At 44.5% G+C, this 12,811-nt stretch overlaps 2 protein-coding genes across 2 annotated transcripts; one reads left to right on the forward strand and one right to left on the reverse strand.

Annotated features, from left to right (window-relative positions):
• The first annotated feature begins 286 nt into the window (after positions 1–286).
• LOC123190027 (acyl-coenzyme A thioesterase 13) lies at positions 287–2,883 on the forward strand. The gene is made up of 3 exons (XM_044602572.1): positions 287–641; positions 735–878; positions 2,624–2,883. Exons 1-3 carry the CDS (start codon positions 417–419, stop codon positions 2,765–2,767), a joined length of 513 nt encoding a protein of 170 aa, XP_044458507.1. The 5' UTR covers positions 287–416; the 3' UTR covers positions 2,768–2,883.
• A 4,320-nt stretch (positions 2,884–7,203) lies between these two features.
• LOC123190026 (F-box protein PP2-A13) lies at positions 7,204–10,787 on the reverse strand. Its single transcript, XM_044602571.1, has 3 exons — positions 9,877–10,787; positions 9,298–9,416; positions 7,204–7,918 (listed from the first exon to the last, which is right to left on the reverse strand). The coding sequence occupies exons 1-3, from the start codon at positions 10,228–10,230 to the stop codon at positions 7,495–7,497; spliced, it is 897 nt and encodes a 298-aa protein (XP_044458506.1). The 5' UTR covers positions 10,231–10,787; the 3' UTR covers positions 7,204–7,494.
• Between the last annotated feature and the right edge of the window lie 2,024 nt (positions 10,788–12,811).

The following is a 12,811-nucleotide window of genomic DNA, read 5'->3' on the forward strand; positions in this document are numbered from 1 at the left end:
GAAACTTTTTTACTATGCAACTTATTGAGAATCTCATGGAGTACTAGAACTCCTTTCAGAATATACCTCCTGTAAAGGAAAGCAGTCTGAGAAGTCTTGATCACACCCTTGATAATGACAATGAGCATGTTCACTAGGACTTTGGTTATAGTGATAAATGGATGCCATAATATTAAGGCAGCCAGTATGAAGAAGACTATGCTTTTTTATAGTTATATATAAAAAAAACTTCTTTTTTTTTTGCGTGGAAAGACTCTGAATTTGGAAGCCACCTCGGCGGCAGCCTCTTCCTGTCGTATACGGAGAGCCAGCGACCTTGCGAGGACAGAGTTGCTCTCAGTTCCCCTTTCTCGCCAGCGACTCGCGAACCGCAACAATCAGCTAGCACCGCGCCGGAACTCGAGCAGCAGGCGAAGATGGCACCCCAGCCGGAGGAGGCGCCCAAGCCTTCGCCGGGGGAGTCTCGCGAGTGGACGCTGCGGTTCATCCAGGCCCTGGGAGTGGACGCGTCCCTCCCGGCGTCGGCGGAGCGTCCCGACGCCTACTCCGCCCTCGTCCGCGCGCTCCTGTCCTCCGCCACCGTCTCCTCCTCCCCCGCGCCGCGCGTCTCCTGCACCCTCACCGTCTCATCCGCCGCAACTGTGAGCACTAAAGCGCGACGGTCGGCGTCTCCTTTATGAAGTTGTACCTAGCGATGTGCTCTGACCGGTGGTGTCGTCGGGTGGGCTGTGCAGAACGCCTACAACACGCTCCACGGCGGCGCGGTGGCGGCCGTCGCGGAGGCCGTCGGGATGGCGTGCGCGCGTGCTGCGGCGGGGGATAAGGAGATGTTCCTCGGCGAGCTCAGCACAGCGTATCTCTCAGCCGCCCGCCTCGATGTGAGATCTACATCCCTTGCTCAATTTTACCAAACCGTGGTTTGTGTTGTTTTAATTTGATGAAGCAATTTTCGACCCTATCTGGAAGCTCCCAGTTTGGGATTTTGGGGCATGGTATTGGGGAACTAGAAAATGAAGTCCCTAATAATCGGAAGCGGTATTGGGGTAGCCCCCATTCCACTTTATTGGGGATGGATCTTATAGTGGAATTATAGTTGGAGGGTTGCTGGAGATGCTCTTATTAAGTGAACTATTTGTGATTGAGAATTAGGGTTATGTTACCTACCAAACCTCTAACCTAGGTAAAATGTACTAGCTCGTATATTATATCAGGGCTGCAATGCAACACCACTGTTACTATTTGCTTAACCTACAAACGGTACAGGTGAAGTTACACCATGGAAATTCAAGGTGTTTTTTATAATACATTTGAAGCAACTGGCAAGGTAGGGATTTGAACATATGGAGCCGGTTTGGTCAGAAACACTGGGAAATCGAAGTGGTAGCTAGTCTTAGAGATTTCCTTCACACGAAGACTTAAAAGTTAGTACAAGACAAGATTGCCAAATAATGCTACAGATGTGCAACTCTAGCATGGATGTCCGCATAAGAAATTATGGGATGTTAACATTTGTATATAGTTATAGTTTAATGGCATGACTAAAAGCTAGCATAGTGGAATGATAGTTGGTGTGACAATGTCTATTCTTAAATAGATATTCAACTACTTATGCTGCACAAGATATACAGAAGATGTTCCTATGTGAACACAGAAGTTGGTACCAAATATTCACAAAGTGCACATGATATGTTGTTTCATGAAATGTTTGAGCGCAGTTACTGGCAAATTTCTTCAACCAGCTATGCATGCCTGACAAATACTTGTGAACCACTTTTACTGCTTCCTCATGAAGTGTGAATGTTTTGTTGTTGTTTACCTACACAGAACTTCTTCTGCAAACAATTTGTACCCAAACTGGTCACTTTTCTCTTTTTAGTGTTCAACCACCAGCGCTGTTTATCTCTGGATCATCTATTAGTTCTTTACTAAGAGATTGGTTGGTAAAGAACCAATGATTACTGACAGGTGAAAAGTGTTGCTAAGAGATAACAACTAATGGGGATTAGGCTACTATGTGTTCATCATAGCTGCCAGGGAGATTTAATCTGCAAAGAATCAGAGGGATAAATAGTTCTGATTTGAGTAAGATCCATTCACACCTTAGTGTTTTTGGCCTCTTAAACATTTATATGTGATGTCAGGAAAATGTAAGGGCGTAGCCTGAGATCTCTTGCAGACCAAATTCACAAATCACAAGTTGTGAGTTCCTTCTAGGGTTTTGTGATGTTCAATTGAAAGGCAGGCTATCTCAACTAGGAAATTCACCAGGGTGGGGAAGAGCGGAGGTGACCTACATATTTTGCTAATTTGGTAACAATCAGCACGCCATGTAGACTCATGATGTTGAACTGGGTTGGACCATAGGACGATCCACTCAATCAATATGCATTTCCGAGTACCGTGACTCAAATGAACTGCCTGCAGAAGCTCAATTGGCCATGTAGTTATTCAAACACATGCTATACAATTGTGGTGGGGATCTAGACAGATTGGAATTCTTTGCCTCTCATTTTCAGAATATTTCAGAACCTGTCGGAGTACAATCCTTCACACAAGTATTCCCTTTTTTAGATGATGCAAGCGTATTCCTAATGTCCGTCAACCCTTATCTATTCTTGTGCAGTCTGAAGTGGAAGTAGAAGCGCAGATACTGAGGAAGGGCAGATCTGTTGTGGTTACTACAGTTGAGTTTCGGCTCAAGGACAGCAAGAAGCTCTGCTACACATCTCGAGCCACCTTCTACATCATGCCTGTGGCAAGCCTGTAAATCATCTCTTACGGTACATGTAACAGTTTCGTATTTGCACAATCAAAGCTTTACATGAGCATACCGTGCTATTGCACCGATAAATAAAGTAAAGACCAAATGGCAATTTACCACAAGAGAGTTTGAGAAAACTATTTTTTTCCCAATGAAACATGAACTGCAATAAGGTGTTCAAACTACAAATATACTACTCGTTTATCTGTTTGATGCTTCCATCGAAGCATAGATTTGGCAGTGAGAAACATTCATCTGATGGCAATGAGAGGATCTTCAGGTTTCGTGAAATTTTCATTCTATTCTGGTTTCATGCAGCACAGTTGAGCAGTATTCAATACAGACACCACATAGCTTAGGAAGTCCAGTAGAATGGATTTTAAAACGTTTTTGCTGAAAATCAGTTGATTGGTTTCGATTTCACCACCAGTCAAATTATGTCCGTCCAATCTGTGCACGAATCTTAGCGCCCCGTGTTTTGTTTTGCGAGTCGCTGGGCGGAGGGCGTTGCTTAGTGGGCTTATTCCGCCATCAAAAAAAGTGGCTTATTCACCTGGTCTGTGCTCCTATCCGTTTTCCCAATGGAAGCGTCGTGTCGCTTCGTCTTGTCCCCGCATAGCGGGAGGATGGAGAGGCAGTGGAGGCCGACGAGCAGCGTTAGGTGGGGTTAGGCTGTGTGGGGGAGGCGAGCTGCCGACGAGCTGCTGCGCGGAGCAGGGGGGAATCTGTGGAGCGAAGCGAGCTGTCTTCGAGCAGGAGGAAGGAGATGGAGGCCATCGGGGCTGTCCCATCTGTCGCGCCACGAGCGATTGGCGGTCTGCTTGAGCAGAATCAAGGGTCTCGCCACCGGCCACGAGTTTTGGTAGTGCTTTTTGTTGCAATTTTAGTTAGTTTTTTTGTAGTTTCCAAGTTGATCAAACTAGCCCTGATTCTGAAGCCCGCGGCGTAAATGCTTTGCCCATTCCATGTCTGCATCTTACATGCTTGCAAGCCCGCGGCGTGTTGCCACGATAGAGGAGAGTTGCGTGTGTCTTTTACTGTGTGTTTTAGTTCATTTTTGTTTTGTTGGAGGCTTGGAGCATGACCTGCAAGTTTGATAAGTCTGAATAATACTGTTGCCCACAAGCACAAACAACTTATATATGTTACAGATTAGGAATAAAAACTGAAGCGAGGTATAAATCATCAGCACAGCAGTATAAAGTTAAGGATGCAGAGCTCTTGTAGGACAACGAAGCTTTTTTCAGTTTATTCTTCAGTTATTTTCTAGTATTTCATTCCTTTTGTTCAACTAGTCTCTCATTTGTACCTAGTTAGTCCTCAATCATTCTTCATTAGAGAAGTTCTCTATGTCTATCATTGTTCATACTTTAATCTATTTTTTCTCATTTCAGTTTTCTCCAGTGTTTATATTCCCTTGTTTCAGATTCTTCCATTCAAACTTAATTTTCTTGCATCATTAGTTTCCTTTGTCTTTCATTCCTCAAATCCTTGATTCTCGTAATTAGTTTTATTTCATTATCTTTTTTTTTTTCTACCAGTTTTCATTCCCTCTGTTAATTACTCTTCAGTCCCTTCAGTCATCATTATCTTTTTTAATTTTTTCGCAGTATATCACTCTTCATTCGCCGTTTCTTCTTTCTTTAGTATCATCTCTCCTTTTCTCAGTTCTCAGTCTCTCTTTGGTTAGTTTTGCCTCTTCATCTAATCAGATAGTAAAGAGGTGTTTTTGAGGCAAAAGAGCATGCGTTAGTATTAGTAACGAGAGGCATTTTTTTATAAAGGGGGCAATTTTATCTGTGATTTGTCGTGTCTGGTAGATTTTTGATAAATGTGGTAATTTTATAAAGGCTTTGTTGTTGTTGTGGTAATTTTATATGTGAAATGTAATTAAGCAAGCATGGCTCTTGTGGTCTATGTGTTGCCATTCTCTTTTGCGGGTCTTTTTTTCTTGTCCATGCAATCATTTCCATACTCTTCCACTTTTCTTAGTTGTCTCTTGTACATATATAATCAACCAATCATTATTACATGTCTGGCTATATACCTCGTGGCAATCGATCCCTTCTTCCAGTGTTATCATCTAGCATTTCCTTATACACAATTGAGCATGCATGTTAGTTTAATTGCTTCCTTTAGCATTCTAATAGAAAGTTAGAAGATTTACTAAGAAGCTACTCCCTCTGTTCTTTTTTGTAAGACGTTTTAGCCAGTCCAGTTTGAACTGTTTTGTGTCTGTCTGAAATGTGTAAAACGTCTTATAAAAGGGAACGGGGGATTTATACGAAGAGCGGCAAACAGGCTGCTCCGCGCGCTCCGCTCCCTGGTGACGGAGTGGTGGATTGCCGAACACAGCCTATATAACTAAGCAGGAATCTCATTCCTTCCATCTGTCGGCATTCGTGCAGGGGGGTTTGCTGTTTCACAAGACACTGACGAGACCTAGTTTCAATTGGTTATATCAGCTGATGTGCTCAAGTTTCTGAATGATCGTTTCGTAGAGTTAGAGGGTGTTTGTTTCCAGGAACTTATTGGTTTAGGGACTTCAAAAAGTTCCTATAAGTCCCATCTAAACCAAATAGGAGGGACTTATAGGAACTTAAAGTGGGCATTTGGGACTTATGAAATAAGACTCTCAAGGAGGGACTTATAGTTGTAATATGGTCTTTTAGTCCATGTTAAGTCCCAGTAACCAAACAGGTGGGGACTTATTAGGGACTTGAGACTTATAAGTTGGGACTAAAAAAGTCCTAGGACTTATGAACCAAACAGGGCCTTAGTTTTTGAAATTTTTTGGATGTGCATTTTTATTGCAATTTTAGTCAGTGTTTTGTGTACGTAGTTTCCAAGTCGATCAAATTAACCATGGTTTTTGAAGTTTTGAATTATTTGATGATGGATCCGACTAGTCTAAATAATACTGTTGTCCACGAGCATTACCAGCTTACATATTACACAGAATTGAATTGAGGGATAAATTTATCAGTATATAGCACATCCTATAAGTCTGACCAGATAAGCTCTTTCTCTCTCCAATTTTGTTTCAGATTTCGCTGTGCTATTCAGTTCGTGGCCTTTGGTTTTTTTTAGGGCTTTAGTGAGTAGGTTGGGAGTGGCAATCCACCTACAAGAGATTTTAACTGGATCAGACCCCCTATTTCGCTTTCTTTCGCTGTGCTATTCAGTTTTTTTTTAGGGCTTTAGAGCATCCAACAGCAAAGTTGCCAAAGAAGGCAGGGCAGGCTGCGTATTTGTGGCATGCGGGCTGCTACTGCAAATGTAAAACCGACGCTCGTGAATGCCAACTGCAGTTCGGACATTTCCCCTCAGAAATATTAACATTTTTTTATTTTCATAGAATCATTTTTAGTTGGAATAGTTTCTATCCATTTAGTAACATAATCAATATCAACTGTAATATGAGTGTTACCATGTGAAGTTGGAAAATGTCCCATATAACTAAAGCCCCAAACATCAAAAGATTCAATCAATGATAAATGTGCGGCGGCGGGTGTGGGATGTGGCCGTTGTGTGTGAGGTGCGCGAGGGAGTTGACAGGTGGGTCCTGCTGTCGGTGAGAGAAAAAAGAGGCAGTCAGTGAGAGAAAAAAAGAGGCAACATGGGGCGCGGCTATCATTGGATCTTGCGTGGACAGCCCCGATTAGATCGCGCACGTACCAGTTCGCGTGATGGGGTGGGCTGCGGGGTTGGCTCGGCCTGCTGGGCTGCCTGGCCTGGCTGGGCCGTTTTTTCTTTTTCTTTTTCTACTATCTGGAATTGAATTTGAATTGGTCCAAATTCATTCCAGTTCAATTTCTTTGGACTCCAGAAAATTCAAACAAACACTAGGGCTCACGTGTATCATATGAAAAATCTTTCCAGCCATTGATGCAATTTTGGAAATTCATTTTTATGCAAGAGGTCGTAATGTGGCTATTAAATAAATCTAAAAATCAATTAGGTTTTCCAAAGTAGCCAAATTAATTCCAAAAATATCCAAAACGCACTGAAATCATGATATGCATATGAATGTCATGTTCACAACCAACTTTGAAAATTTTGGGATGTGACACAAGTGCATATGTACTGCCATGTTCGTGGGAAAGTACACACTGCTAACATAAATTGACACAGGCGATACCGAAACTGGAAGTACAAACACCAACATGGAAAGAACACTTGCACGTACAAAATCGCAAACCTACCTAGTTTTGAACACGAGGAACACATGTGAAAACTTCTCATAATTCGGGCGAATGGTTCGAAAAATATTTCAGCTTGAATTCTCATTTTTAAAACACAAAGAATCTACCCACAAAAGGCTGGAGTTCCCAATCTCCGGTTTCGTTGTATCACGACACATGGGAAGCAAAGAGCAGGTTACACTTATCCAAAGTGATTTTTTGTAGACAAGTGTTGAGAAATAACTAGGTTCAACGAAGTAGAGACAGGATCCAGGAAAATGTATTTACAAAAACATCACCACAACAATGACGAACAAATGAAACTGCTCTTTCTACAGATGAACACCTACCACTCTAATCATACATCACCACCTACATCTAAATCCTCCTGACCCCAACTTATTTAACTATCACTACAAAGAATACGTACCATGACTCCAGGTTCAAATGAAGGAATATTTACAACGGGTTTTGGACGAGAATAGCTATGAAAAAGGCTAGGCACCGCCTATCAATTGCCACATGGAGTGATACAGCAGGTTTGCAAAATTACTTGCGTATGCACTCCTCGGGCTGATGATCCTTAGGATAAATGAAAACAGAGTCGACACACAGGCCGCCTTTTGTATGCGTGCAATCAATCTGCATCATAGAGAACTTGAGCTTGGTCAACTCATCCGAACTCGATATGACAAAATCACCGACATGGTAAAGGATCCAGTGTCCTGGTCCATCTAGATGGTAGTCGGATGTTGTGTGCTGGCCATCTGAAGTTGAGAGCTGAAACCGTGTCGGTTTAATGTCCCAACCGTAGATGAGCTCAGAGTCATAGACCCGACGGCCCATGCGCTTGTGTGGCCGGCCCAAGTGGAGCCGGAAGAGAAGGCTATATGAACCAGCAGGGAAGCAGAAATCAATCTCCCCAGCCACCTCCAGCCACCATATTTGCTGAAGGTAGGCAACACTATGGAATCTGTAACAGAAAAAGATAGCAGTTTAGCAGTCACTTATCTAGTAACTGTAACGATGACCATACAAAAGGACATCGGAAGAGAAGTACGAATGTGTGAAACTACAAGTGTCAAGAGCTCTTTTTAAGCTTGATGCTAGATCAATCAATAGCGCAATGAAGCAACTACATGCTTGAGCAGAACAAAGATAAAACCATACTCAATGCACTAGTCATGTAGACACCAAAAAATAAAAAGGCGAAACCTCATGTCATAGACAGAAGGGGGGGGGGGGGGGGGGGGCTTTTCAGGGGCATATAAGGATTCAGCCCATAAATTACATCATAACATTGTTTTTAGTGGTACGATTTGCATCAGAAATAAATCAATAACCAGGGTAGAAGCTAGGATGCACCTAGATGTTTTATCACAAGACTGAAGTGTTAGGTCTGGCAGTATGCAATATGATGATTGGCTCCAAGATTGTCTATATGACTATCTCATCACAAGACCAAAGGAATGACAAGTGGTGGCGCTAGGTGTTGTTTGTGATGTCAAGTGACATCACAAAATTTGTGATAGCTGCACTAATACACTTGAATTTAACAAAAAATTATCAACATATATGGGTATGCATATAGCTTTGACATCACTAGCTTCCAACTCCTAGCACCGCCACTGAATGACATACTAGTGCAACAGATAAACCGAAATAGACCTTTATCACAGAAATGAGCTCTTGTTACGACTATGAGCTTTCTCGCATCTCTTAGAGTGCACAACCAGAAGAAACTAATGATCTCTAATTTCCCATCTATGAACTACCAAACCCCGACATTTTAATCAACCACCAAGACATACCAATTACATTCCCAAGTCAGCATTCTCTACTTTTACCATAGCTACTGCCTACTCTGATGCACCTTATGGTCATGGGAAAGAATTGAAAGTCAAAACATCCTTACAATTGAGGAATAGGGCCTTGTCGGCAGCAGAGGGCAAACAACGCCTGTTATTCCTACTATTCAATAACAAGGAAACGGTCATACCAACTATACAGTGGCGCACATGAATGAACACAGGCATCGGAAGACTTCACCTCCATACAATAGGACATTTTAGAGAACTATGACACAACGGAGATACTCCGTTCTGCCATGCTCAAATTTGCTATGTAGTACTCCCTCCGTCCTAAAATATAAGAACGTTTTTAACACTAGCATAGTATCAAAAACGTTCTTATATTCTGGGACAGAGGGAGTATGTTCTAGGAAAAAATACTCAAATTTTCAATTAGTACAAAAATCTGAACAGGTTTCCACACAAAGAAAGTTTCGACGGAATTCAACCTTAACTTCCCATGGAGCAACTTTTAACCCAAAACTTAGCAAGACGGAAGTACCTTGATTCGTCTGTGGTAAGGTGGCTCCAATACCGCCGATCATCGATGCCGGTAATCGCCAAAGCCTTCGAGGAGATGGACATGCAAAGACCACCCTTGCTCTTTTGGATCCAAAATTCCTACAGAGGTGTTTTCAGTCAAGTAATAATTTCAGCATAAGTACCAGAAAAGCCAAGAATAAACACCATCCAAGACAGCAAACATAAACAAAGAAGGAAAACAGAGACCAATAGACACTGACACATGAAAGGAAAACTACTGCTCCATATATCTGGGTCTTTATGAGCCTACTAGCCCACATAAGCAACCAAGCAATCCATAATCTAAACTCTCAGAAACATTACCAGTCATAGTTAACAAACCCCTCTCAGCATCTCAGATTCGTTGCACACAAACCAAATCTACCTTCTAGATCCTCTCTTCCAAGGAACACACTTTTTTGTCATGAAAGCAAAGCTGTACTGGTTGGTTTGCAACAAGTACAAGGAGCAAACTAATCAATCAACATGCTTAAAGCAAGCTGTACTAGTTGGCCTGCAACAAGTACAAGTTGAAACTGTAGAAAAGAGATTAAGCTACCTTGGTGCCCCCATCGAAGGGGGTTGGCCTGCACAGGCGCGCGTACTTCTCCTTCTTGGTCGCCACGGAGGAGGAGCACCTACCATTGCCCTCCACCGAGCCGTCGCTGCTGCTATCGTCGTCGGCCGCCGCGGCGAGGGCGGCGAGGTACCGGTAGTTGGCGGGAAGCTTGGTGGCCCAGACGCAGTCGGCGGAGGCCGCGCCGCGGAACGCGCGGTTGAGGCGGGCGACGAGGCATATCTCCGGCGGGTCGAGGTAGAGCAGCACCGGCGCCACGCAGCTCTCCGGCATGTCGCCCAGCGACGTCTGGCCCCACCCCTCCGACCCCTCCATGCTCGAAGCCCCCGCCCCCATCTGCGCTCCAAGCCGCAGCCGATTGCCAAGCGATTCGACGACAGATTGCTCCAGGGCAAGGAAAAGTTTCAGAACTTGTTCGGCGTCAGCCCTCAATGCCCTCCAGGTGGGCGCCTATCCGGCGGCGACGGTTGGAGGGCCGCCAATTCCGCTTCGGATCAGCGAACCCGCGGCGAAGAAGCCTTCATCCGGAGCCAAAACGATCTGGGATTGTGTCCCGAAACACCAGCCCGACGGGAAAGCTCGGAACTTGGCGACCAAATCCGCCTCAGGCCACAGATTCTCGGGGAGACACGGCACCGAATCGAGCTGAGACACAAGTACGCTTCAGACGGGGAGAGGGGTGGAACCGGCCACGAGGGATTCCGCCATTGTTTCTCGGATTGGAGGGGGAGGCGAGGGGATTTCTGGATGGGGGAATTTAACGGAGGCAGACGGACGCTGGCATGGGCCTGTACTGCAAAGTAGCGCACTTTTTAGGACAGGTGTAAATTGAAGTGGATATTGTTGTAGTGGAGTGCCAATCTTTGGGTCTCTTAACGGATCAGGTTGGATTTACAGTGTTTATCTATTGGAGAAGGTAGGTTCGTGATCTGAACGTGGCTTCGAGTCGGGGATAGTCCTTAGCAGTAATCCTACTTTCAGAATATTATGGGAGTATATCAGATGAAGTAACAATATGTACTTCCTCTGTCCGAAAATACTTGTCATCAAATTGAATAAAAAAGAATGTATCTAGACGTATTTTAGTTCTAGATACATCCATTTTTATTCATTTTGATGACAAGTACTACACAAGTGTTGATGCTCATAATTTCGCTAGGTTTTGTCTTTCTCTTAATCATGGTCGTCACTTGTGGTTGGCTTCTCCATGCCCAAGTGCAAATAGTATATCTGTAAATGTTTCTCATGATTAATAAAGCCTAGAGGATTGTTGTGAAAAAATACAGTGCATTTACTAAACCTCGGGCAGCCAGAAAAAAAAAAGCATTCAGTCGATTTCGCAAAGAGGAAGGAGGGCACTCGAGTCACCAAAAAACCTCATCGGAGAAAGGGATGACGTGGTTGGCCGCGGTGTCATCAGCAAAGTAAAGAAAGGGCATTGATAGGTTCAAGTGGCAGATGTAGACTTTGACCCATGATGGTGTGGAGCTTAGCCTAAGGTAGGGAAAATTGATTTTGCATGTTTTGAGAGGGGGTTGCCATGGCACCCATGGTACCCCTACTAGATCTGGCATGGCTACAGGTGCAGGGTGGTGCCCTGCGTTGAAGAATGGTGGACTTTAGACAACAACATCATTGTTGGTTTGAGCGGGGGTGAAGGACGAGAGAAATTGGCACCACAGTTTGGTTGGCCGTGCACCCATATCAGATCGAAAGCAACTATAGTAGAGAGCAGATGAGGATGAGAGACGGCGCAAAGTTGGCACGTCTGCTATGGATCGACTGCATGCATTACGTGTTCAACCGGAGCACGTAGCACTAATCCGCCCGTTGGCAGTCGCAAGGGGCCAAACGGCCCAAAGGAATACTCGAGAATGATCAGCTTGAAAAGGATCTATATATACACACACGTCTCTGATCGATGATTGCGCCGGACTGAGATCCCTGAAATATCCAGCAGCTGGGCCGCTCGCATCCATATCGGGGCTAGGTCAAGCACACCCCTTGCGTCCAATCATGCATGGTGAGTACCGGCAACAGACGGCGGGAGGAATGAAGCTTGTTCTCCTCCGGAGCACGACGAGAGCGCGAGACAGTACTAAGAATTTATTCTGTACGTGTGTGGAAGCCGATAAGGATCGAAGCGCGCCGTCGCGACGCGTGCGCCGGACATGAGCTGAGGGAAAGAGATTGAGGCCATGGCCGTGCATATCCGTGCGCGCACCGGCTGCCGCCCAAATGTTCGGTGCGCGAATTTCGCTTTGCAGAGGTTTCCACCGGATAGGCTCCGCGTGTGAACGTGTTTTCGACGCTACGAAATTACGGGCGATTATATATATGTTTATTTATATATATCGTCTGCATGATCGACCAGCATTGTCTCCATATATTTTGGAGCTTCTCGGCGGCTATCAGTCGCCATCCTTCTGTCGGCAGCCTCCACATGCATCGTCGATCTTGTGCACGAGTACTTATCCCTTTTTTAAAAAAAAACAATGGTGGAGTTCTTATCTTTGCTATGATGTTATTTTGCCACTTGAATTTTTTAGGAGAGACGTCTCATACGAGTAGCGTTCGATCTTGTGCACGAGTACTTATCCCTTTTTCTAAAAAAACAATGGTGGAGTTCTTATCTTTGCTATGATGTTATTTTGCCACTTGAATTTTTTAGGAGAGACGTCTCATACGAGTAGCGTTTTGTGAGACACTGATTAACCACTGGGGGCCCACGTGCCGGTGTCTAATCAGGAAGGAGCCGACCGGCCTGAACCTCTGGGTCACGGGCAAGGTGGAGCCGAGCAATACGAAACATTTTCCATGGGCCCACAAGTGCGGATCCGAGTCAGCCGGCCGCGCCTGCCCTATCCACTTCTAAACGTCGACGGACGAGATCTGAAGATTTGACTCTGATCTCAAA

The sequence above is a fragment of the Triticum aestivum genome, chromosome 2A (genome assembly GCF_018294505.1).
Source record: "Triticum aestivum cultivar Chinese Spring chromosome 2A, IWGSC CS RefSeq v2.1, whole genome shotgun sequence".
NCBI classification, from domain to species: Eukaryota; Viridiplantae; Streptophyta; class Magnoliopsida; order Poales; family Poaceae; genus Triticum; species Triticum aestivum.